This window comes from Anarhichas minor, unplaced genomic scaffold (genome assembly GCF_050575085.1).
Source record: "Anarhichas minor isolate MPS153535 unplaced genomic scaffold, ASM5057508v1 ptg000041l, whole genome shotgun sequence".
Classification (NCBI taxonomy): domain Eukaryota; kingdom Metazoa; phylum Chordata; class Actinopteri; order Perciformes; family Anarhichadidae; genus Anarhichas; species Anarhichas minor.
In genome coordinates, this window is record NW_027466487.1 from 4,926,280 (window position 1) to 4,952,646 (window position 26,367).

At 42.8% G+C, this 26,367-nt stretch overlaps 2 protein-coding genes across 5 annotated transcripts; both read left to right on the forward strand.

Moving 5' to 3' along the window:
* The first annotated feature begins 206 nt into the window (after positions 1-206).
* zbtb7b (zinc finger and BTB domain containing 7B) lies at positions 207-19,585 on the forward strand. Of its 4 annotated transcripts, XM_076109374.1 has the most exons (5): positions 207-634; positions 2,382-2,487; positions 7,563-7,612; positions 16,776-17,842; positions 17,959-19,585. In XM_076109374.1, exons 4-5 carry the CDS (start codon positions 16,782-16,784, stop codon positions 18,587-18,589), a joined length of 1,692 nt encoding a protein of 563 aa, XP_075965489.1. In that variant the 5' UTR covers positions 207-634; positions 2,382-2,487; positions 7,563-7,612; positions 16,776-16,781; the 3' UTR covers positions 18,590-19,585. The 4 variants fall into 4 exon arrangements, with proteins under 4 accessions (XP_075965489.1, XP_075965487.1, XP_075965486.1 ...); XM_076109372.1 differs by lacking the exon at positions 7,563-7,612 and having other exon boundaries at positions 208-615; XM_076109371.1 differs by lacking the exon at positions 7,563-7,612 and having other exon boundaries at positions 212-634.
* A 1,825-nt stretch (positions 19,586-21,410) lies between these two features.
* On the forward strand, positions 21,411-26,337 carry LOC142969490 (NADH dehydrogenase [ubiquinone] flavoprotein 1, mitochondrial-like). The gene is made up of 10 exons (XM_076109410.1): positions 21,411-22,489; positions 23,636-23,718; positions 23,817-23,987; positions 24,091-24,274; positions 24,357-24,546; positions 24,681-24,893; positions 25,080-25,246; positions 25,346-25,427; positions 25,916-26,061; positions 26,183-26,337. Exons 1-10 carry the CDS (start codon positions 22,406-22,408, stop codon positions 26,276-26,278), a joined length of 1,416 nt encoding a protein of 471 aa, XP_075965525.1. The 5' UTR covers positions 21,411-22,405; the 3' UTR covers positions 26,279-26,337.
* The last annotated feature ends 30 nt before the right edge of the window (positions 26,338-26,367 follow it).

Here is a 26,367-nt window from a genome sequence, read left to right on the forward strand (position 1 = left end):
CCCGAGGGAGAGAGGAGGAGGAGGAGGAGCGGGGTCTCCAAACCTGCCCACCTCTCTCCTCCCTCCGCCACTGCCACGGCGACAGACACCGCTTTTGGCCTATCGCGTCGGAGCCAGACCCCCTCCGTCCTCTCTCTATCTCTCTCTCTCTCTCTCTCTCTCTCTCTCTCTCTCTCTCTCTCCCTCCCTCCCTCCCTCCCCTGTGCCCTGCCCACCCCGGCGGTCTCTTCTCCAGCCCTGCCAGAGCCAATCCGCGGCTGGGTGTAAGTAGGGCAAGCCGCTTCCTGGTTCTCAGAAAGAAGGAGCTGGGAGCCGGAGTGGGCCAGCGAAGGCAACAGACAGGGAGAGAGGGGGGGTCACAACAGCCCCGAGAAATCTGCGGTCTGCAGAGACAAGACACGAGAAGACCCGCAAGAAGAAGAAAAAACGCTGACGCACGAGCTGGCGAAGATTAAAACCTCGCGGGTGTCGAGCTGAGGACGACAGGACCCCCCGGTGCAGAAGAAAAAGACAAGAGCTGCGAGCACTAAAAAAGAAGAAGAAGTAGGCAGGGTGGGACGGAGTAATCCAGGAAGTGTAGAGGCCGGTCAGGTGGGAGGCGACGAGTCTGAACAGGTGACACACCGGCACTCAGGTAACCGCTTCACCTGCCTGCTGTCGATTTAAATTGTAAATTATAACACAAACACCTTTAAGTTTATATGTGATGTAGTTTAAGTGACAAGTCCGTTTGCCATGACAGTGCCGGTTTGCCTCAACCTCCCTCCCTCCTCCCTTCCCGATCGGGGTCACGGGAGGACTACTACGTCACGGGTAGCCTACTCGGCAGGCTAACTCTCGTAGACATTCATTCCCAGTTATAATACAGCTGGGCTTTTAAATGCACAACATGCAACGTAAGCTATGTGGAAGTGTTTTTATTGCAGCAGGTGCTGCAGCCGCTGTCTGATATGTTCGCCAGGTGAGAGGGTGAGAGGGAGAGAGGGAGAGCAGGGTCGGCGGGTACGTTTCTGGAGACTCTGCTGCTAATTATAGCCGAGAACACCGGCTGACATCCAAAACCTAACCTGCTCTCACGCACATTACCTGCCTCTCTGCTGCTCATGGGCACGCAGAGCACGCAGTGGATCTGTTTTTTGTTTTTTTTGCCTCCTGCACCTAAATGATCCCCCTTCAGTGGTCTGTTAATCATCATCATCATCCTCATCATCCTCCCCATGGCGCACCCAGTGTTTTATTTTAATCCTGTCACTGTTACAATAGGATGTGTTCAGGCTGTAATGTTAGGTTAGGGCTTTTTGCCTGCCTCACGGGTGGGGAGGGCTGTCATGCAAGTGGGCTTGTGTGTGTGTGTGTGTGTGTGTGTGTGTGATTACAGAGGTAGATATGTTGCTGACTCGCCCCTCTGACAGACCGGCCTAACAAGCTCAACTGGCTTGGGTTTGGTTTCCCTGTCTTGGGCACAGCCCGTTTGGTTAAATCTTTAGCCATGCATGCAGGTAGTTAATGCTTTTTGTGTTGTTGGAGTTTTTTTAGTTTTTTGGGCTCAGCTCTGGACTTCAGAGGGGCTGACCGCTACGGCCTGAGCTTGTGGACGAAGAGGAAGACAAGTTTCAAAGCTTTTTTTTGTTTTGTCTTTTTGTTTTGATCCCTGTGTGCATGCCATCATGTGAGTGGCCTGCTCTCTCGTTCTGGGACGACTCCACACATATGGAGGAGCCATCAGGGTTTTAAAATAAATTCTTAATGCCAGCTCTGTTTGCCCGAGCTTTGTCTGCAACATAATTAGACATCTGTGCTTCATCCCTCGTTCCCGCTGTCCTGACGCGACCTCCGTCCTGCTCTGCTTTCTACCGGCATGCTTCTGCTAGCTGATATCTGTCGTTTCCCCCGTGACGCTTCATCATTGTGCGTTTAGTCTGAGTCTGCACTTCAGACACGTTCCCCACATCACTTCCTACATTTAAAAAAATATTTCTTAGAGATCTGTGGAAATCATAACAGTACAGTATGTACGGTATGCTGCTCATCACATTCAACTCAAAGAGGTCTGTGTGTGTGTGTGTGTGGGGGGGGGGGGGGGGGGGGGGGGCGGCGCTTTCATAACCTCACTGACTGACTGACTTTTCTGAAGAAGTCAAAGTAGGAAGCGGTCGGTTTCTATCAGCCTCTTTTTATTTCTGCTCTTTTACAAGAACCCCCCACTCCACCCCAAATTACACCTGGTGCGTGTGTGTTCACACGAACTTAATCTAACCTATTTTACAAGAGAGAAGAAAACTCAATTAGTTCGTCATGTCTTTGTTCACATGCCGAGTGAAGGCCTGACTCAGAGATCAAACCGGGTTAATTTGTTAACACTTCTGTGCCTTTTCTTTCAGGTGTATGAGCTCTGCTGACCTCCGAGCAGAGGACCGAAGAGGAGGGGGACGAGCGAGAGGCAGAAGAAACCCGGCACCCATCTTCTCCTGGGTTTATGGACCGGAGGTAGGAATCCCTCATCGTATATATTAATATGTTTGTTAAAATGGGACATAGATAATCCTAAGAGTTTGTTATCCTTCAAGTGAAGCAGTTAGTACAAAGTGTTGCGTCAAAAGGCAAAGGTGTTAATAATTGCTCCAAATGGCCACACTCGATGGTGGCCATGCTGTCAGGGGGATGTGATTGATTGTACAGGTGCTTTGTTTGATGTCTTTCAGATACTTTTGGGAAAACCATTCAGTGGCTACGAGCAGCCGAACAATTCACTGTCAAAGTATTGGAGTGATTAGTCCCAACATTTGATTCTGCTTGTCTTTCATTAATCTCCAAATATACTTATCCTTCATTATATAAATATGTCATCTTAAAAATACGCAACCTCCGGGGCCGAGTGAAAGTGAAGCTAATGTGGAAGAGGCGTAAATGTGCATTCTTTCTAATGGCCAGCAAGGGGCGACTCCTCTGGTTGCACAAAGAAGTCTGATCGTATAGAAGTCTATGAGAAAATGACCGTACTTCTCACCTGGTTTGTTACCTCAGTAAACATACGTTTATGGTCTCATTCGCTAGTTTCACGTCTTCTGTAATACAACATGATGCTCATTTAGTAAATTCTGGTTCTTTTTAGAGTAAAAACCAAAGTTGCAGCTCCATGAGTGAATGGAACAGTCGGAACATGGCTGGACTTGAAGTTAGGACAGGTTAAAGATGTCAGCAGGAAGGTAGCTTCACGGTGTGGCTACCTTGTCACTGACAGGTCGTTACCATGGCGTTCTCCGGTCTGGGTGTTTTCCATTTTTTCGTTTTAGAACTTTAACCCTTTTAATTGTAACCTTGTGTTCGGCTAAAAAATGTCTCGTTGTACATTCGGCTCTGCTTAGCTCCACCCGCTCATGTCACTCCTGGTTGCAAAAAACGGAGACGGTTACGACCAACTGAGAACTGTGAACTCGAGGCTTCAAAACCGTCGTGACTACGTCCCCTTCTTATACTATGATGTAAACTAAGCCCCCAGAGAGGGCACTGGGCTTTGAAGAACGTTTTCGTAGGGGCCAAACAGTTTAATTACATCAGCCGGGTCCGTCACGGGATGCCATGGGGCCCAAAAGGACTTTTTCCCTTAGACATACATTTGGGAAAGAGACTTTTATTTTTTAGATAAATCCACTTCCCAAAACGAACACTTAAATAGGTCCTAGTTGTAAAATGCACTGCTAGCCGACTCCAGTTATTTTCATGCTGTCGTTCATGTGAATGAGCCCGACACTTGGCAACTTGCACAGGAGTGAATAGGAGCCAACGCTGTTTCCTGTTCTCTTTATTCACCCATAATGTAAATGCTGGAAGCCGTAATGTTTTGCAAATTTGTGAAGTTGTTTCAACTTGTGGGTGCTATGTAGGGAAATGCCATCTCATTACTGCTGTAGGCGTCATTGATGTTTTCATTCATATTGTATAATGAGCTTTTCTAACCGCACTAAATGCCCAGTGTGTTTTAACATACTCACGTATACAGATGAATGTAAGAATAATGAATCAATGAAAACATTTGTGATTTCCGATTTTTAAAAACAAGTTAAATCAATTCCTAAATGATAAGAAATGGACTGACTGATGGAGCTCAGCGCGTCCTGTCTGTGTAACACAAAGAAGAGATGTACTTAGAAAAGAGCTCGTCTGATTTTCCTCATGCGAATCATCCAGAACGGTGAAATGTGCATCTGTTTTATTCAGTCTGTCACACCGCAATTTACACCACAAACGCATTGTTGTGGGGGTCAAACCTGATTAAATATAGTTTTTCTTTAAATGATGGAGGAGGCTACTTGAAAACTTCATTGTCTTTGCAATAAATATGAGCTGAATAAAGTGGTCAAACTTTTGAATATTTTATAGGCAACCTGGAAGTCAACTCCTCTGCAGTTATAGAACTACAATTGGCTTTTAGAGAAGGTTAGGGAATGATGCCAAAAATACACTCTTGTGTTTAAAACGGGCTTATGATATTTATAGTTTTTTGGTATGTGATACAATCACAACAATGCAACACTGCTTTTGAGAAGCTTTAAAGGTATTGATGTTGGTGTAACAGGCTAAACGAGGACCAACAACATTAACATCTTCTTGAGCTTCAGGCTAAAGCTATGCTGGATAATTAAAAAAAGCTTGCAATTAAAATGCACCTAGAGAGAATATGAATTATGACAACGAAAAACCTGTGAGTTTTATCGACTGTCTAAAGCTCAATTTATGAATAGTGTACTTTATTAGAGATCATAAAACGGATACTAAATTTAAAATTCTAGTTACTTCAACCGAGAAAAACTGACTCAAAAAAAATGATTACAACTCCAGGTTTTAAGACTTAAAACTGGACCACAAGGAATCCATATTTCTGATATTCCTTTATCTTGCTGAGGAGACTGTACCCTAAAATAATGATCTTGCACTAACTGCTCCAATGAATATCTAGATCAGTGGTTCTTAACCTTATTGGAGGTACTGAACCCTGCGAGCTTCATCAGTGCATTCACCGAACCCTTCGTAATTGGAAAAATAAAATATGATTTCTTCAAAATCATAGGTATATATTTTGTTAGTGCACAAAATGAACCATGCATCAGTTGCACACAAAATCACGGTGCGTTCACACCGAACGGGGCGCTCGGTGTGAACGCACCTTAAGGAATAGACGGTCATTCATTTTTAAAGCAGCGGCTCACTTGACCGCAGTGTGTGTCTGCCGAACCCCTGAGAGTGACTCATCGAACCCCTGGGGTTCGATCGAACCCAGGTTAAGAACCACTGATCTAGATCATTGAATTATTTAATGCGAATGTGTATATATTATTTACTATACGACATTTGACTATAAAGAGCATCTCCAACTACACTGAATTAATTGATTTTTGCTTTTTAACGCACTGATTTCAGTTGTAAAACATTTTCGAAGCTATATTTCAAAATACTTTAAAGAAAACAGTCTATAAATGATAGAGTATCGTGCTGTGGTGTGCATTCCTCTCTTTCAAAGACCTTTAAGCATAAAAACGGATAATATGTTACATAAAGTCATCGGCGCTTGGATTTCATTTGAGTCGAGTTTGAATTTGTATGCGTCCATGTATGTGTGTGTATGTATGTGCGTGTGTGTGTGTGTGTGTGTGTGTATGTGCGTGTGTAGTGGGCAAGTTGGTGTGACATATCATGTGACCTTGGCTTTGCTACACTAGTGACAACCATGTGTCTGTGATCTGATGGGTAGGGGGAAGTGACATTAAGTGGTCTGTCGGATGAGGCGCACACACACACACACACACATATATATATATATATATATACACCCAACACATGCAAACATTCACACACACACACATATATATATATATATATATATATATATATATGTATATATATATATGTATATATATATATATATATATGTATATATATATATGAACATGCATGCACACAGTTCCAGGAAATGCTTTAATTGGGGCATGTGAGCCCATATAAATTCCCCCTTTTCATACATGGTTCTTTCAGTTTCGTACAAACCGACTGAGAGGGTGGGAGGTGGGAAGAGAGAGAGAGACCGAACGGGGGAGGCAGAGTAGGAGTTGATGAAAGTAAAGGCTTCTATCTTTGCCCCTAATATTTTGAGGTTTCTCACCCTTTTTCTGAGGCTTTTTGTCGACGTTGCAACAATCTTTATTGTGAGAAAACCTCTCTATTCCCGACTCTTATTTTCACGTTCACGCAACAAACAAGGAGACATTTCCCCTCTGCAGTCAGACTGGTGTGTGTCAACAATGTATTTCAGTGGTTTATTTTCACGAAGTTGTGGTGATTATTTCACTGCTGTAACTTATTAGTTTTATGATTATGAGTCCCATTTATTTTTAAAATGTGCAAAATCCATGACCTCTGCACAAAAGGCCCATTTTCACCATATATAGCGGTTGTTTCCCCACTTTGAGGCAGTAATGGCACAGGGGTGACTACACTGTGTCCGTAATTCAGTCTGCTGCTGATACAGTTGAGTCTTGCCCACACTCGATCTGTGTCAATAGAGGAAGTTATGTATCTGCCGTTTCCTCTTTTCAGTCATGAGTTTCTGTAGCATTTGACAGCCCTCCCTCGCTCTCGACCACCAGCCTCGCATCCCACGCCACCCAGTGTTAACCAATCGCCAGGTGGCCGTGACTCTTATTCTTCTTCTTGTAAAGAGTCTGAGAAGAGAGAGAAAACAGGCTTGAGAAAAAAAAAAAAAAGCTCAAGGAGTGATCATGATTCAGCTCTTCTAGTAACAGTGCAATTGTTTCTGTACACATTGAGCGGGCGGTTATCATAAATAGGTACAGTGAGACAACACTTCAGGGAAAGTGAGAACAAACACCCAAACATCAGCAGGCAAAGGGAGTCATTGCTGCTGAAACTGACCTCTTTGAAGTGCGATGTTCAAAGGGGAACTCCAGCAGCAAATGGAGGCTTTTATTCCAAAAAGGCTGCATACCTTCCCTTTTGGAATAATAAAGTCACTTTTGTTTTGTTAATATATAAAACAAATTGGACCAAAATTCTCTGACAAAATATGCATTTCTTTTATCGCTTCTTCCTTCTATTGTTCCTCAAGAAATGCTTCTCAAACATCCATCATACACAGTGTGAAATAGAGGATCATGATTTCTCTGAGACGTCCATCTGGAAGAGAAGTCATCGGTCGGTTTAACCTCACGTCTGTCGGCGTGTTTGCAGCTGTCTGGTTCCTGACTTTTCTTTTGACAGCACAGCAGTGGGTGATGCAGTTGTGCACTAGTGGAAGTTATTCTGAAGTTGTGATCTAATTCATGGACTTTAGTTACAGTAAACCGTCTCCTCCCCTCCCTACCGCGCCGCTAAGCTGATTTATCAGGAAGGTGACGCATCTTTCACTCATGTCCTCCGATGTGCTTTTTTACTTCTCTCTGCTTGTACAGATCTTAATGTTTTATTTTGCTTTCTTCTTTCTTGATCTCTGTCTGAGCTGTTTCTCTATGTATCACTTTGTCTTCCATTTATCTCTCCATCTGTTCTAGTGCTCGACCATCTTTACTGAGACACAGGAAGAGGAAACTGATCAGGATCAGTTAGTTTTTCGTCATTTCTCTCTCTGTGTGTGTGTGTGTGTGTGTGTGTGTGTGTGTGTGTGTGTGTGTGTGTGTGTGTGTGTGTGTGTGTGTGTGTGTGTGTGTGTGTGTGTGTGTGTGTGTGTGTGTGTGTGTGTGTGTGTGTGTGTGTGTGTGTGTGTGTGTGTCCAGTGCTTTTGCAATAGCAGTTTTTTGTGTAGGAGAGCAGCAGCAGCAGTTGTTGAGACCCTCCCAGTGATGTGGCAACTTATGAAAAAAAAAATTATGTCATATCATAATAATATAAAAATAAATAATATATAAGTGAGTCTAAATGTGTGTTCTAAACTAAAAAGCTCAGTTCAAAAACTGATATTGTTGTGTTCTGCAGCTACCACTCGTTCATTTTTGCTGCTATTATTTGCTTCATTCATTCTTTGCATGTATATATATTCTCAGGGTAGATAGATGGATAGATAAAAGTATGAAAGATGCTCAATATATACAATACAATAAAATAACAGAGCAGAATATAATACATTTAAATGCACAGTATATACAATAAAAAAGAGTGGTATTAAATTAACTAACTAGGTAAAAAAAAACAGTAGTGCAAGGATCACCAACAGCAAACAACAGTGTAGCGGTGCTGTAGTCAATTGATTGTTGGCTTAAATGCACATTGAGAAACTGTGAGCACCACACAATGAACACACTTAATTAGCATCAGCCCACCACCCAAACCGAGGGCTAAATAATAACAATAACAAACATAACATACTGAGAGTTGTGTCTTCCGAACATCTCCACATTCACCCACACAGGAACAGGAGTACACCTCCAGTAATCGATGCACACACGTGAACACATTCATGGGTTTAAAGTGTCTGTGTGGATAAAACCTCCACACAACCTTTGTCTTTGAGCTACTGTATTATTTTAAATGATTAGAGTTGTAGATTCATTTCCGAAGTAATTTTCCCATCTGCAGTTTATGTTGGACTGCATTGTATAGTTAGATATTTTAAAAAAAGTGTCACAAAACGGATTTATAGTACTTGGTACTAGTAATAATAGCGCTATTAAATTATGAATATATTGTCAGTTGTTCTTTTTATGTTCAGTTTCAACATAGATGCACAAATGCAAACATTTGGTTAAATCTGATGCTACTTAAAATGTGTCGTCACAGTTTATGGGTTCGTGTAAAATTCATGAATGTTCTTTTATGAATTGCTTATTTACATTTTTATTTCAATTTCAAAGAGCATTCAGCAAAACATTTGTAGAAAATGGCAACAGATCAGAGTATGAAAAAACCTGAATATAATTTTAGAGTAATTCATTAAACTCAGCATCGCTCACCTTTTTAAATGATTTAAAAAATATTTAAAAATAACAGAAATTATTAACTTTGCAACTACTTGCATAACACACAATTACATCCATAACTTGGCCTTTAATATCACTCTACACACACACACACAGTAAATTAAAGGGACAGTGCCACTAAATATGTCATTGTTTTGTTTCTGGTGTCTATTGACAGAAAGCAGATTGTTACTCCTCTGTGACTCTTTATTTTCATAGCTACATCAAATTTGTAAAACAAGATAATTAGAAGTGTATTTAAAAATACAAATTATATATTCATATTATTATTATTATTGGTTACTAAGAGTCTGATATTGGCCTTGATGGAAAGTCTGACTGAAAAGGGAATCTCTAGTTGTGAATGTACAATTTTTACTGTCTATAATAAAAATATCTCTCAAGTTAATCTGTAAAAAAATAATGTAATCAAGAAATGTATTTACAAAACATTAACATTGTCTCCTCTCCATGTGAATGCTCGACGCAAAATTACTTTGGATTATGATTTTGAACCCGAGGGTGGAACTCGCTTTTGGCGACGCTAATGATAGAGGTGGCTTCTACCACATCTGCACACACACACACACACACACACACACCTGCGAGGACTCTTGCTACTTCCTGTGACTGCGTGCATGGGTTTTGTCTCCCAGTCGTCATGTCACTGCTTCTCTCCCTTCTCTTTTTCTGTCTCCCCCCTTCCTCTCCCCTTGTAACTTAACTCTGTCTCCTCTTGTTTCATGTCTCCTCGCTAACACAGATTGTTCGAGGCCGGGACTAGATTTTCCTGTCTTAGCCTCTTCTCTGCTTTATCTCCGAGTATATCTCGACACCCACTCCCCGTTCACTCACTCTCATGTGTTTGTCCTCCCCCATACCTCCTTTTTCTTGTGTGATTTCTAAGAACATGTATGTTTTTAGAAAACGTACCTCCCTCATGTTCCTTTTGTTGTCTCTTTTTCAAATCTTTTCCTCTTTCCAACCTCAGATTTATTTCTTTTCCTGCTCCTGCTCTTTCATATTTTCGCAGTGGCAAACCATGCAGAAATGTTACATATTAAACTAATTTGAGAAAAAATTACAAAAAATATACAATGTCTCTTCAGAATCAAAAAGTTGTAAAGAAGAAATAGCTTTACATTGTATAAAAATGATTTTAAAAAGTGGGCAAATAATCACTAATGGATGCATCCTGCTTCAAACATGGAGACTAGTGAGCAACATCACTCATGTGTTAAACTTAGTACCATATCTTAGTAAAAGAAAACAATAAATTAAAGGTTGATGGTACAGTATGTAGGGTTGCACATAGACCAGGGTAATATATCAATATAATCTACATATTTTATTGTAATATGAGGCACGGGATCGTGTGGAGATTCTCTTACTGGTCCCGAAGGCTTTATTACAATAAAATATTATTGTTCTCTGCTGTCATTCAACCCTTAAAGTTGAGTAGAATTACTACCAAGTCTTCTTGTGAGAAAACATCTTTCATAATGCCCCGATATTAGTCCCCAAAAATATACCTAGTTGTTAAATTGAAGGTGTTTATTTAACATTATTAGGGTAATTGATACCCTCACAAAGAGTTTATTTCTTATTTATTTAAACTTCAGGTCAGAAGTTGGTGAATGTTACAGGACAGAGCGTATATATGTGTGCACCCAAATGTCCGTGTGTGGACAAACTGATAATCCTCACTTTGCTGTTCAGGTCTGGCATGCAAACTGGCTACTGTTGTAGCTCGCAGTGGAGAGTTTGTGGTGTGTGAGGTCGAGGGGATAAGGGCCTCCGCTCTGCCAGCCAAATGAATAATGTAATGTGCTCTTGGAACTAAGACCACAATGTGCGCATGCGTCCACACACACACACCATATAATGCCCCAGTTACTGTAAAGACAGAGGAGGGCTTGGTTGCAGGGTCTTCGTGAATAAAAGACTGAAGTTCTGCTGAGTAACATCAGCCCACTGGACTCCTTATTCTATCTCTCCATTCCTCTTTATGTCCCGTCATGGCAGGCTGCAATCATTCTTATTATCATGATGGTGTCTCAAGTCTGGTCTTTGACAAATTCAAATGCAGATTCAAATTCTCCCCGGGTGCATCTGTTTTTATATCTCCTGGTGGGATGCAAATGTTCAGTCCAGGGGGAACTATTGGGACGCAGAACGGGTGGAGCTTGTGTTTTATCTCCTGGCAGAGACGAGCCGTTTTATTAGAAGATCTGGATGGGTCAGCTTTGTGTATAATGTAGTTTTGTATTTGTTGCTTAAACGTGAACGTTTTGCCCGCAGATAGTCCTGTGAGAGTGCTCTGTCGGGCAGCTTTGGTTTGGCAGATGCGTGTACTCCCATCTCTTCTCATTCCCCCACATTTCCTCCTCCCCTACTCTTCCTCAGAGAAGGTGTCCCAGCACCACACTCACTACCCCAAATAAGTGACGTGAGGGTAAAAACCTTCTTTCTTAACCCTTAAAGTTAGTGTGTCACACAGAAGTACAGTGGTGAGAGGAAGACGGTTGAGTGGGGGAGATACGGTATGAGCTTGTATCTTACTTTCCATGGGTTTGGTCGCTTTCTTGTTTTTCTGGCACAGTGATCGTTCAGCAACATCGTTTGTTATGTTGTGGTTATGAATGACTTCTCAAGGAGTGGGTTCTATCTGAATGAAAACACTTGTTTCATTTGCTGTACAGAATAGACAACTGCTCCTTATTTGTGATTTTGCTGTTATAAATACATTCTTTAATGTTTTTCAGCTCCTGCAATATTTAGAAATGTATCTCCATACAGGTATTTTATAACATAACATGTTGGATGTAAAAACACAAAATATTGTTGCTAAATTTTGTTACATGTGCTTTTAAAATGTTACTCTTTTTACCTTTTTACATTCAAATTAATTCATGACTTTGTTCAAGCCTAAGAGTTATCCTTAGACTTTATTTAAGTACTAAGAGTACTGAGAAAGCTGCAACACATGCAACCAACCGTACGAGCTCACATTAACCAACTTACACACACACACCGTCACAAACGGGCACTTTGGAAAACATCTGACATCAGAATTCATAAAGCATTTCTCCTTCTCCCTCTCCGCCACAGTCTTCTGTGAATAGTATAAAGTCATATTTTCCCCCTGTAGCGCTGGAGCCTGATATAATTGAGGTGGACTGGGAACACGTACAACCTTCGAACGGAAAATAAGACCCATAAAAACAACACTAACGGTTCTAGTTCCAGTCATCACACACTTGAGTGTGAGCAGAGGGATTTCATGATATAGACGGTGCAAACCTATAACCTACTTTTATACTGAAGAATACATCTTTGTGTGCAGGTTTGGTCAATGCTGCTGCTCTTATTTTCCTGGCCTCTAACCATATTTGTGTCAAGTGAGTTACTCTGAGGCGTGGAAGTGGACAGTAATGGTGGATTTAAGTTTCCATTTCCCCGTCAGTAAAAAGCAGTCCCCGATGGATTCTCTTCTAAATGTTTCATTTGAGTTCTCTTACTTTTTACGGTCTAGTCGTACAACGCACTTCTTTCTTTGGGTTTGTGACACTTGGGCTGACTGTTGGATAAAGACAAAATCATAGAAAATATCCAGATGTTATTGGCAGTTCTTTAACTGTAGTTATTAACATATGACATCCTTGTTGTGAAGAGAGAGGAAGAGTGTGCACATAATGAAAGCAAGGGATGAGGAAACCGTAGAGTTGCAGAGGAGGTGAATTCCTCCACCGTCGACAAAAAGAGTAGGAGGTGAAAACAAAGAAAGATGAGACCCAATAGTTGAAAGGATAATATCTTAACGTCTGTAAAAAGTGATCAAATGGCAGATTTAGTTGAGATAAAATACTCTTTAAGTGAGCTTTTTTTTTGTGGTTGTGTGTTTTGGAAAGATGATCGATTACTTGAAATGACACCTAAACACGATATCAGTTATTTCACTTTATGGCAGTGATCACTTGTTAGCGTGAATAAACATAACTGTACAATGACAGTAATTATTTTTAATGATCATAGTTGAATACCGGCTTGTAAACTAACGTTATTTCGTTTGAAAGACAAGATGTGTTTGTGGTATCTGCCTGTTTTAACATTAGTTGCTATATGTTGGAAGATTCGGCAACTTATGCAGACATGTCCTTGGTTAGCGACAAAAATACGTGTGTGTGTGTGTGTGTGTGTGTGTGTGTGTGTGTGTGTGTGTGTGTGTGTGTGTGTGTGTGTGTGTGTGTGTGTGTGTGTGTGTGTGTGTGTGTGTGTGTGTGTGTGTGTGTGTGTGTGTGTGTGTGTGTGTGTGTGTGTTATCTTGTGTCAGTATTAATTGACTCACTGACAGAAAATGTATGGGAATCATTGCAACTTCTTTGCAATCTTATTATTTTCCGAACACGCCTGTGTTCTAAGGAATATGCCTAAAATAACAAGCTCGAACCACCAACCACCCATGATGCTTTTTTTTTTTTTTGCTTTTTTTCTCTCTCCCCTGTGCCGGAAATTTAACGTGCGCTGTTGTGTGCTCCTCCTGAAACCCCTTTGTGTCTCGCTTGTCTACACTGCTTTGCTTGAGATTTCTGTTTTAGTGACGTTTCGCTCATTGAGGGATTTCAGAAATTGGGCCAAACGTGATATATATCGTGTATTTACGCACACAATAATTACTATCAACCATGCTGTTTTCCTGTGGATGGATTTAAACAATGAGTACCGTTGATGGTGTTCCTTAAATGAGACATTCAGGTCTGTTGTCGTGTCTACTTACACTGAGACAAAGTGTACGCACGCAAGGTCAAGGGATGCTTTTACACTCTGTCCTGCTGAGGCTCAGGTGGTGACCTTCTGCTGGGTCTCTTTCTCCCTGCGATGCTTCTTTTCCAGCATGTTATTAGACATCTGTGTATTATGCAGGGCTGCAACTAACAATTCATCTACACATTCTTTTCTCCGTTAAATATTTGTCCATAAGATGTCAGAAAATAGTGAAAAATGCTCCATCACAACTTTTTTTTAACTTGTTTTGTCCAACCCACTATCCAAAGTCTAAAGATATTCAGTTTACACTCATATAAGACAGAAGAAAGCAGATAATCCTCTCATTCGTGAGTGAATCTGGAACCAGAGAATTTGTCATTGCTTGAAAAGGGACTTAAATGATTGATCTATTAGCATATTGGCTAGTATAAATGGGATGTGGTGTGAATGCAAAAAGAAAAGAACAGTGTCCGTGTGTGCAAGAGACAAAGCAAACGCATGCCCCTTAACTTCCTCACTCTTCTGTGTCAGCGCCTGCAGCACATGCCGTCCTTGTTGCCTCAAGCTGTAGAGATAACTCTTGTGAAACTTCCTTTGGCTTGAAAAATAACAGTAAATATCTGTTATGGAGAGCGTAGTGTTTTTTTATTTGTCTATAAAGAGCACTTGGTGACGTTTAGCATGCCCGTGTTACAAAGGAAGAGCTTTCTGCACCAGTTTCTCTGCCGTACGACGCAATATGGTTTTGCTCTCATATTGCACCTACCTGAATGTTTGTTCCTGGGTGTAATATGACTCATAATGCCAATATGATTTTGGTTCTTACATGATTGTTCAACTTTGACGCTCTGTGAGTTGACTGAAGAAATATTGGTATTTCTGAGGTGCTTTGGTTGCTTGTGTCGGTTTCCTTCCTGTCAAACCAGTTCAATTGATGCGTTTGGTCTGCAGCCTGAAGGTTATTCATTCTACATCATCCACAGTGCCGCCATGACCTTAGATAGACTGCTCCTGACCTACCTGTCGGCCTCTTTCTGAACAGGGAGAGGTCGACGAGGAGTTGCTGTTTATCGGAAAGTGTTCGGAAAATGGGCCGTTGGGTTTTTGGCGAGAGAGGGGCGCGTAGGCGACCTGGGGGGGGGGGGGGGGGGGAGGGTTGGTTATCTCTGAATCTGCCTTCGTCACTATGAACCCTCTTTTGATACAACAGGAAGGAGATTGAGTGACAGACTGTGTGAAAGAGGTAGACATCCCCAAGGATGAGCGCTTTACCCCGACTTCTGACGGAGAGATCAGTCCTTTAAGTTAAACATCTAAGGGTTGAAGGAAATAGGAAAAAAAAAGTGGTTTTCAAAAACAGCAGAGGGAGAAGAGTTGTAAAGCGCAGAAAGATGGATGCCGTGAGACACGCGCCTTCTCGTCTCCGGCTGACTGTGCCCGTGCCCATGAAGACGGAGAAGGTAGGCTGAACATTTGGGTACTTTAGCTCGTCCTGGGGATGAGAAAAGCAACATTTGGGAGGTTTGATATCGATTTGCGTGATGGGAAGTGTTGGCAAATTTGTGAGAGGTAATTATTTAGCTGTACTAAATGCTGTACTTTTGTGTCTTCATTTTTTTAATGGGTGGAGCACATTTATACGTACGCAAGTATGTGTTATAAATAGGTGTTAAGTTCATCACAGAACAGGTTAAATGTAACAATAGTGGAGGGGGAGCCTCAGATTGGCACGCAATGTGTGTACGGGTGCTTGTGTGTGTGTGCTCTTGTCTCTGTGTGTATTTAATAAGGTGTGTTTTGGAGCAGGTTAGTCAGGTGGATGTACCGTCGTTGTGCAGAGCCCTCTGGGCACTGTGTGAACACTGTTATTGGATGGCCAGGGGGCTGCCAGTTTCTATGGAAGGGAGATGAAGGGCAGGGAGGGGGAATCTGGAGGGTGAGTTGTTTGTGGAAAATCTGGTCTGCTCAGGTGTGTGTGAGAGATATTGTTGAGCAGGTATAGCGTGGCCAAGGTGAGGTGCGAGCTTAGGGAGTCAAAGAAGAGAGTTGTTGGGTCTTATTACCGACAGACCTTGTTGTGTCTCACAAAGAGAAATAAAGAAAGTTATTGTCCTTTGACTTGCAGTACGATAGTTCACCTTCGACCCAACACTCGTACCTCTGCGTCGGCAAATTTACTGGTAAAGATCCTTTTTATTGAGATAAAAAAAAAACTTAGAGGATTGAAATATATGGAATATAGTAACTGGCCGTATGGTATAAGTAAGTTTGTGAATGACGTACTTTTATTCCAGTCGTCGTAAAGAGTGTAATCATTATCTTGCTGTTTCGTCCTTCCTCATTCTTTCACTGGTACTCCCCCCTTTCACCCACAGCCACAGTAACTTCCTCCCTGTCCCCCGCTTGATTTTCTTTCTTCTCTATCCTCCATTTGTGCCTCTCTGTCTTCTCCAGGTATTTTAATCAAACGGCTAATGCTATAAGGGTTTCACACGGGAATATACCGTACATTGCGTAATGCTGCATCCTTTCCACGTCGTCGTTATCGATCATTTGGTTTTATCTGTCTCTCTCTCTCTCTCTCTCTCTCTCTCTCTCTCTCTCTCTCTCTCTCTCTCTCTCTCTGCTCATTATTTCTCCTTCTTGCTGTTATATTTTGCCTCTCCTGCTGACTCCGTCATCTCCATCGCATTGGCCTTCCGGTGCCTCAACCCCCATCTCACTGGCCAAAATCACCACCTCCTGATTTAGTAATCTGGAGAGAAAGTACCAGGGGGGGGTAGGATAAGGGGTGAGAGTTGTTGCTAAGCCCGGTTTAAATTGTCCCTCACGTGAAAGGAACTCCTTGTGTCAGTCACGCTACAGAAGATTTACTTTTCGGTACTTTTCGGTCTATGCTTGGCTCTCTGAAAGATGGAATTCATTCGAAAATATTTTACTCATTTTAAATGCTGATTGTGACGGGTACAAATCTGTCAATTGCTCCATTTGCTCAGACCTCATTCCCTCCACTTAACCTGATCTTCCTTTTTCTCTCACGCATAGGTGGCAATGTCTCCAGGAGAGGACGGTCTGATTGGGATCCCCTTCCCGGAGCACAGCAACGAGCTCTTGTCCCACCTAAATGACCAGAGGAGGACAGGCCTTCTCTGTGACCTCACTCTGACATCCCGCGGGGAACGCTACCCAACTCACCGCTCTGTCATGGCCGCCGTCAGTCTCTACTTCCGCGGGCTGTTCGGGGCGGAGGAGGCGGGCGGCGAGGGCGGAGGAGGTTTCAGCGTGTGCCAGCTCGACTGCGTGGCACCCAACGCCCTGGACGCCCTGCTGGAGTTTGCCTACACTGCCACTCTGACCATCCCCAGCTCTGGGATGAGAGATGTGCTGCGAGGGGCTCAGCTTCTGGGCATCAAGTGTGTGGCCGACGCGTGCAGAGACATCCTGGGGGAGAAGGCGGAGGGGGAGATAACGGAGGAGCAGAGAGCCCAAAACACAGCTACTGAGAGGATGGCGGGGGGAGAGAGAGGGGTGGAGAGAGAGTCTCGAAGAAAAATGGACAAAAAGAAGATGAAAAAATGTACGTCACGTCACATCAACTCCGTTTTTAACCCACCACCTGCTTCTCCCGTCTCGCACCCTTCACCTTCGTCCGACAGCTTCCGCTCCCTGCCGTCTACCCAGCCTCCCAGCCCCGAACAGGAGGAGCTCCGCGTCAAATCCAGGCAGAACGGAGATCCCAGGGCGATCCGAAAGCCAGGGAAAGGGGCGACACTAAATGGAGGGCTCCTTCACTGGCTGCATGAGCGCCCCCATATAGCCCACCCACCTCTTGTCCCGCCCTCGAATGACAAGCTGTCAGAGGATGAGGACATGGAGGCTTTCGGTGACGACGGTGTGCTGATGGAAAGCACCTCCGTACCTACCTCTGTAGCTGACCGAGGAGCGGCGGCCTCGGCAGCGGGAGGTGGGAGAAAGAGGAAGTCTCAGACGCCCCAGCAGTGCCCGGTTTGTCAGAAGATCATCCACGGAGCAGGAAAACTGCCCCGACACATGAGGACACACACTGGGGAGAAGCCCTTCCAGTGCTCGGCCTGCGGAGTCCGTTTCACCCGGTACAGTTACTACTCACATATAATGTGCACAAAGATTTACAATGTATTGCAATCTTTTATTCTTGTTTCTCACTTTTCCCTTCCTTTCTCTTCATTCTTCCTTTTCCCCTCATTAGGAATGATAAGTTGAAGATCCACATGAGGAAACACACCGGCGAGCGTCCATACCCCTGCCCTCACTGCCCTGCCCGCTTTCTCCACTCGTACGACCTAAAAAACCACCTGTCCCTCCACAGCGGGGCGAGGCCCTTTGAGTGCCCGCTCTGCCACAAGGCCTTTGCCCGAGAGGACCACCTCCAGCGTCACCGCAAGGGACACAGCTGCCTGGAGCTGCGCACTCGTCGGCCCAGACGTGGGGCAGAGCTTGGGGAGGATGGGAGAGGAGATGAAGGCGGGATGGAGCAGTCCAACCCTCTGGAGGTCTTGTCTTTACAGGCCCACTCCTCCACGTTCTTCCCTCACACGCTGCTGGATGGTGGGAGTGGATCCGGTGTCGGCCCCCCGCTGATGTTTCCATGTGACGTCGAGAGGGAGCGATCCCTCGCCCTTCAGGCTTTGGCTCAACTTGGGCCTCACAGGCTGGCCGGCTATCCGGAGCTCTTCCTGCGAGGTCTGGAGCGGCGAGGGGGCCGAGAGGCGGAGGGAGAAGATCCAGGAGGAACCCACTCACCGGCCGCGCAGCGTGACCGATGGGCTGATGAAGTTGAAGAGGAAATTGGAGAAGAGGAAGTGGAGGAAGAGGAATAGTAAAAAAGAGGGTGTGTGTGCGCGCGTGTGTGTGTGTGTGTATATGTGTGCGTGTCTGTGTGGTTGAGCATCCACAGTAAAAAATCTCACTCAGGTGGCTGGACTAATGACCTGCTGCTCCCACATAGAGAGCGCTTACAAAATAAAAACAACTAAATGATATTAAAAGAAAAAAATGGAAAACGGGTTTTCTTAGATATTTTAAATGTTTGTCTTCTGGCTCTTGGCGTTTTTATTTCATTTGTCTTTTAGATTTTATTTCTCGTTTGCTGTTTGATTTCATATACTTCAGTTTTGAGCTGTTTGGTTTGATTTTTCTAGCTGGATGTGCGTGTGTTGAGTGTGTTGAGTGTGTGGGAACTGGGATGCTTTTCTCTATGCAAACTAAAATCCAGAGCTGCAACATGAAGGGACTTTTGAAGATGTTAGATTGTAGTTACAATATTAAATGTATTGATTCAGGTGCAATTCAGAAGTCATATCACCTAGATCACAACAATGAGTTTGTGTGCCCTCTGTCCTCTGGTGGTTATCAGTGGAAACGCAGTGTAATTAATCAAACTCATTCTGTACATTGAGAGCAATAATGTTCGTTGTGTCTTTTCTTGTTAGTGGTAATCTCTGCTTTCAGTTGGTGCTTAAACCAAAGATTTTTAGTTGAACTGTTTTCTTAAATCCTCAGTTAACAGGAGAGGAGAGAGGTGAATTGTAGCCAATGTTGGGTTTGAAGAGAAGACTCTTCCCAACGGTTTTGAAAGCCATGAGAGAGAATCTGCTTCCATGTTTGAGTGTTTCAGGGCCGTAGAGCTCTGTGTTAAATGCCTGACCAAAAGAGACAAAGTTCGGGTCGATAAGTTGATGTTGATTGTGTTGAAGACGATTCTTCTTTTCCCAAAGGCTGTGGATTTCTTCCAATGCGCTCATTTAGGATCCTTATTTGAAAAGAAAAATAATAGAAAATGGGCAAATAGGTGAGGGGATGAATGAGATGGTGCCCCCCCCCCCCCCCCCCCCCCCCTTTTCTGTACTTATTTATTTATTGTTATTTATTATGGTTCTTCTGCTGAAACTCTTTCGTGAGACCAAATCCAAGGAGGGGACACAAATCACAAGTCTTACGAAACATTGCATTGCGCTAAAGATTTTGACTCAACATCTCCATGTGACTTACCGCCTTTTCTTATGGGCTGCCTGTCTTGTTTTGGCGATTCTACCTTGAAAGCAATCTTTGCACATTAAACCCTGTCAGGTACTGCAATAATACAGGCACATTCCATCCGGGGTTAAGAGACGGCAACCGAGCGAGGAAAAAGTCAGGGGGTTGAAAACCTTTTTGATGTAACTGGAACACAAAATGACTTTGTTGTTTGACATTTTTCAGCATGCTTTTCTGTTATTTAACATGTATAGTACTGTATCACATGTTAACATGGCAGTTCTTATAGATCGGCCACCGCTGTGTCTAAAGGGGCCATTATCCTTTGAGTTAATCTGTCTTTGACCAAAAACCTTTTTAGTTTCGTCATGCTTTCCCGGGACCAGTACATTAAGGCCTTTCACAGTGTGTGTGATGCAATCATTAATGGCTTTAAACAACGGCAGTTGTCTTTTTATTCCCAATTCTCTTGAAACCCATGCAGACAGAACATGCTGTAGCAGTCGCGCTGTACTGGCCTTGTGTGCACTATCTGCTCCTTGTGTAGTAAATCTTTTTCTTTCTTTTTTATTTGTAGTTTATTTGCACTATGAGATTTGAGAGCTTCAAGCCTTTTTGTCTGACCTTCCATATCTAGTCCATTAACTCACTCGATAACGTTTAAGATTGTGATTGAAATACTTCTTTAAAACCTGCGTACATTGAATACTCTTCCTCCTGCATAGTAGCACAGAATTAATAGTCAATATGATATATATTGGGATGAAGTTGCCTTAGAATTATTTTTTTTTTTTTTTTGTGCTGCAACTACTCTCAGGAATTCTTGAGCAATGCACTAAGTGATTATATAAAATGGGAAGCAATTGTTTGGTGCTGTCAGGTGATTGGCTCTCTTCATGACCGTATAAGGCCAGTAGTTTCACAATCAGAAATGGTTTATTGCTAAGTGTGTTTGCACATACAAGGAATTTGACTTAATAAACAAAACAAAAAATAGTAAAAAGAAAATGGAAATTTATATATTTAAGAATATGTTAAAATATGTATGTTATTAAAGTGTCTGTAATCCTTGTATGTGCAAACATACTTGGCAAAAAACATGAATGAAAATAAGAGGTTTTGTAGATTTCTTATCATTTGACAGTTGAGAACTGAATGAATTAAACCTATTGTGGGATAAAGAAATCGGTAAATAATAGGCATGACGGTAAACTACTGGCCTTACTGGAACTAGTCCTACTGGAATATCAGTATGACGGTTGGTCTTGTTCATGGAGGGTGTTGGTGCTCCCGGTCGGAGCTTTGTGAATGAATGAGGGTTAACTGATGCCAGCTGTGAAGTGTGTGTTTCTATGTGAGCGGTTTGTTTTCTTGGCTTTGGTGAAGGGACATGGGGTCCGGTCTGTGTAGAGACCCCGCTATCAGGGATACACTTTTGTCTTTCCGTTTTTAGTGGAACCTTCTCAGAGATATGAATTCATTTCCCCATCATTTGTTTCAGTTAATGTAAAGAAAATAAAGATATCTAAGCTTGATCTTTTCCATGTTTCTGTTATTGATTTCTATTACGAAAACAACTCTTTCAGGGCTTTAGTACAAAGTTGATTTGGTTGCCAACATGTGTGAAGAGTAACATTTTACAGTTGACTTGTGCTCTCTGGTGGACAAACGAGTAAGTTAAGATAATATGACTCTTTGAAGCAGATGTTCTTTAAAATAAACTTAGATTGACATACATCTCTATTAATGCTAGCCCCCCTTGAAAGTAGAATACATTCTTTCAATTGAAACATCTTAAAATACCCCATAGTTTTTTGGACTGCCCACTACTGCTTTCTTAATCTTAAACACACTGTGTTCCAAATTGCATACTTTTTGTTTTCACTTTTACATACTGCAGCTGCCCTTACAAAGTACGTACTGCTGCATGCAGTATGTATTCAATTGGGAAATGCTACTCCGTCATAACATGGTACCTTAAACTTGACCCTCTTGTTCATATATCTCAGGGTCAGAGTAGCCAGAAAAGCATGCTGGCTTGCATACTGCATACTGTATTTGAAATACATTTTCTGGCACACTAAATAGTATCTGTATTGGAACACATGCAATAATAATGGAAAGAAGTAGGCCTTTTTCCACAGCTATCATTCTGACATGTCCCAGAAGGAAAATAACAGGCCTGTAACACCTGTACTTTTCCTCTATGACAAGTCAAAATGTCTGCTGTGAAAAAGGCCTGTTGTCAAATGGGTTAATCAATAACTAGTTGTGGACCTTTGATATATTTAGTGGTTATCTTCACATGAACAATCCATTTATAAGCCTGTAAATCATGCACAAAGTCCCTTATGATAGCGTCTATTAGTGGTCCTGATACTCAACAATTAAGTGTGTGCGTGCGCATGCGCACAAGTGCACGCACCTATGAAAGATTGGGTACCTGTTGGGAGCCGCACGGGCAGCTGGGATAGGATGTGACGTAGTTCGTTAGTTAATCCTCTTAGTTTTTAATTAAGCTGAACCAGCAGGCCCACGCTGGAGCTCTGTTTCAGGAATCGATTTGATAGCACTAGAAGTCAAACGGAGACTGTGGGCAGAAAAGGCTTTGGGGGTATAAACGTGTTTAAAGAGGGTTGGAGGTGTCTGTCTCCTGCAGGATGCTGCCTCGGCGGATGCTGTGGGACGCTGTGGCGCGTCATGTCGCTCCGCGTCTGACCTACAGCACTACATCCCAGTCGCAGGTAGGCCTGCATGCACACCGCAACACACGCACTGCACTCGGCACACTGGCCTACATTTTTACTTTCAAATACAGGCATGCCACATTTTTGACACGCAGCAAGTAATAAGGAGATTAGCCAACAGAGCTACGGAGATAAACATGATGATATTCTTTATTTAGCTATTTTGTGTCAACCGGTGTTTGGGTTTAAGTATTTTCCCATTGTTGTATATGATGTAAAAAGATGCGACAGGTATATAAGTGTATGTATATGACGATTCTAATAGAGTTTAGGTTTCTTTTAAGTGTTTGTGATCACAGAAAGTATTAAAGGGGTAGGCTATATTTAATTAAATGTTTAAACATGTCATTACCACATCCCATGTTCTGGAAAATGTATTTATATTACACAAAGTGATTTCAATATGCTTTGTGAGTCCCACCAGCCACATTACTTCAATGTTATTTTTATTTTGAGGTATTCAGGTCAGTTTGGTTACTGTGATCTCAGATGTTGTCACAAAGTGATTTCATTTCTTTGAACATACAGTGGTGATTTTAAAACGGTTTAAAACATTTTAACCATGAATTTTAAATTACCCAAATTTAGACAATTCACAGAAATAAGTTGTACTAATTCACATATACTCTAAAGATGCACATTTCCAGAGTCAGAACACGAAATTCCACATATCGACATGCGAAACAAAATATATGAGGCCTCTGAATTAATTTTTCATATAATTCATTCTAGATTTCACTATCATGTCAGCATTGTAATTACAAGTGATGCAGAGCTGCAACGATTATTTGATCAACTGAAAATGAAGTGCTAACTATGATTGAATAATCATTTAAGTCATTTCTCAGCAAAAATACCCAAAAATGGTTGGTTCCAGCTTCTCAGATGTGACAATTTGATGTTTTTCTTTTTCATAAACATGAATAAACGGAACATCTTTGGACTGTTTGGACGTACAAAATAGACATTTGGAGAAGTCCCCTTGGAGTTTTAACTCATTTCTGACATTTTATATACAAAATTATTAATCATTTCATTATCGATCAATAATGAAAATAATGGTTTCAGCCCTTAAGTGATGACATCTCTAATTTTCATGCATCAATCACACTTCTCTTTTATCTTCTCTCTCTCTCTCACCAGGTGAAGCCAAAAAAGACCACATTTGGTCCTCTGAGTGACGAAGACAGGATATTCACCAACTTATATGGCCGGCATGACTGGAGGTAAAAACATAAAAGAAGAAAAACAACTTTTCTCCCAGTCTTCCATGACCTGAAACTCTGTCGACGTGCTTGTTCATCTCTCTCTCTCTTCTTCACAGACTCAAGGGGTCACTCAGACGAGGAGACTGGTACAAGACAAAGGAGATCATGCTGAAGGGATCGGGCTGGATCTTAAATGAGGTGAAAATCTCAGGGCTTCGTGGCCGAGGAGGAGCAGGCTTCCCCACCGGCATGAAGTGGAGCTTCATGATCAAACCAAGTGACGGCAGGTAGGAGAAGGAAAGAAACACTTTAGCATCACTCACACCAGTAATGACACTCTAGTGCAGCCTATCGGTGTATTGAGTGTTTCCTTCTTCCCTGTGTCCTTAGACCTAAGTACCTGGTGGTGAATGCTGATGAGGGGGAGCCTGGGACGTGTAAAGACCGTGAGATAATGCGTCACGACCCCCATAAATTGATAGAAGGCTGCCTGATCGCTGGGAGAGCCATGGGCGCTCGTGCTGCGTACATCTACATCAGAGGAGAGTTTTACAATGAGTCCTCAAATCTGCAGGTACACAAAGGCCCAGATGGGTGACTCGTCAATCCATAGATGCTGTGTGATTCATGCTGTTTGTTTTTTACTCTATAAAAAGGTGGCTATTAATGAGGCATACAAAGCAGGGCTGATAGGTAAGAACGCCTGTGGCTCTGGGTTTGACTTTGATGTGTTTGTGATGCGGGGGGCCGGGGCCTACATCTGCGGGGAGGAGACGGCCCTCATCGAGTCTCTTGAGGGCAAACAAGGGAAACCCAGACTCAAGCCGCCATTTCCTGCAGACATAGGTGAGGTAAAAGCACCACAGCCTCATACATCTGGTTTCCTACTGGAGTTAATTATGGTTTAAGGAACTACACAATTGTGTTGCAATTACAGCTCTTAAGTGATTATTCACTCCTTCATCCCTCTCCACCTCAAGGTGTGTTTGGATGCCCAACGACAGTCTCCAATGTGGAGACGGTTGCTGTGGCGCCCGCGATCTGTCGTCGAGGCGGCGCTTGGTTCGCCAGCTTTGGGAGGGAGAGGAACTCTGGGACGAAGCTGTTCAACGTCTCCGGTCACGTGAACACACCATGCACGGTGGAGGAAGAGATGTCTATTCCTCTACGGGAGCTAATAGAAAGACACGCCGGTGTGTGTGTGTGTGTGTGTGTGTGTGTGTGTGTGTGTGTGTGTGTGTGTGTGTGTGTGTGTGTGTGTGTGTGCGTGTGTGTGTGTGTGTGTGTGTGTTTGTTTACAGTCCACCGCTGTGTTGATGCTGGTTTATTATACGAGATGCTGACATGACTTCCTCTCTCCTCTTGTGCGGTTGGTGTAGGAGGAGTGAGGGGCGGCTGGGACAATCTATTAGGAGTGATCCCAGGGGGGTCCTCCACTCCCATCATCCCTCAGCATGTGTGCGATGATGTTTTGATGGATTTCGATGACCTGGTCCGTGCAGAGACTGCGCTGGGAACAGCTGCCATCATAGTCCTGGATAAATCGGTAAACAGATCCCCGAAAAATGTAGATAAGAAAATACACTGCAGCTTCAGTAACAATCAGTCTGGAGAGATAAATCTGAGAATTGTATTTTTCCTCCAGACTGACGTGATCAGAGCCATCGCAAGGTTGGTTGAGTTCTACAAACACGAGAGCTGTGGCCAGTGCACCCCCTGCAGAGAGGGTAAGGAACTGCACAATGTATTCACCACTTACGAGACAGCACGGACGGTGTGTGAGACAATGGGCCCCTGGGCACCGACATTAAACAGGCCCCACCACCTCTCCTACATCGGAGCATAACACATAGACTTTATAGATGTTTTCCCCCTTTTTTATAGTCGTTTCTTGTCTCTTAGAAGTTGTTTTGTGTCTCTTTGTAGTCTTCTTGAGGTCATTTAAGCTTTAACTACCCACATATTACTTGTGGTGAGAGAAGTATTATAGGAAAAAGAAATACTCTGGTACAAGTTAAAGCCCTTCATTCAATATTTAACTTACCTAAAATTAGTATTAATAAGTATAAAAAACAAAATGGAAAGTATTGTAAATTCCCTTGATCTGTGTATTTACCACAATCTGGTCAAAACATTGCTCAAAGTTTAAGGGTGCTCTTCAGTGTGAATACATTTTTCTACTGTATTCCCGGTTCCTCTGTTTGTCCTCCCTCAGGAGTCGACTGGATGGATAAAATAATGTGGAGGTTTGTTCGAGGAGAAGCAGCAGCTTCAGAGATTGATATGATCTGGGAGCTAAGCAAGCAGATAGAGGGACACACCATCTGTGCCCTGGGGGACGGAGCAGCTTGGCCCGTGCAGGTGACATCTCTGGATTCTTATTTATTTTTTTAAACCAGTCGCCAAAACATGAAGCTGTCAATGAAACAAGTTCAAACAAGTACTAATTTACATTTTAACACCCTTCATTCTGTAACTACAGGGACTGATCCGCCACTTCCGGCCGGTCATGGAGAGCCGCATCGCTCAGTATGAGAAGAAAAACCCTCCAAGTGAGCCAGCGATCGAGATGGTCTGAAACTGTGCAGGTCTTATACGGCACTGTGTAGCAGGGTTACTGCTTAAAAATAAATGTATTTCAAGTTCAAATTCATCATCATTGCAAAA

Coding starts and splice junctions, on each gene's coding strand:
- LOC142969490 (XM_076109410.1), top strand. CDS start 22,406: ATGCTGCCTCGGCGGATGCTGTGGGACGCTGTGGCGCGTCATGTCGCT. Junction 23,988..24,090: donor ATCAAACCAAGTGACGGCAG/GTAGGAGAAGGA, acceptor CTGTGTCCTTAG/ACCTAAGTACCTGGTGGTGA. Junction 25,247..25,345: donor TCATAGTCCTGGATAAATCG/GTAAACAGATCC, acceptor TTTTTCCTCCAG/ACTGACGTGATCAGAGCCAT.
- zbtb7b (XM_076109372.1), top strand. CDS start 2,386: ATGAGCTCTGCTGACCTCCGAGCAGAGGACCGAAGAGGAGGGGGACGA. Junction 2,488..16,775: donor CCTGGGTTTATGGACCGGAG/GTAGGAATCCCT, acceptor TCTCACGCATAG/GTGGCAATGTCTCCAGGAGA. Junction 17,843..17,958: donor TGCGGAGTCCGTTTCACCCG/GTACAGTTACTA, acceptor TCCCCTCATTAG/GAATGATAAGTTGAAGATCC.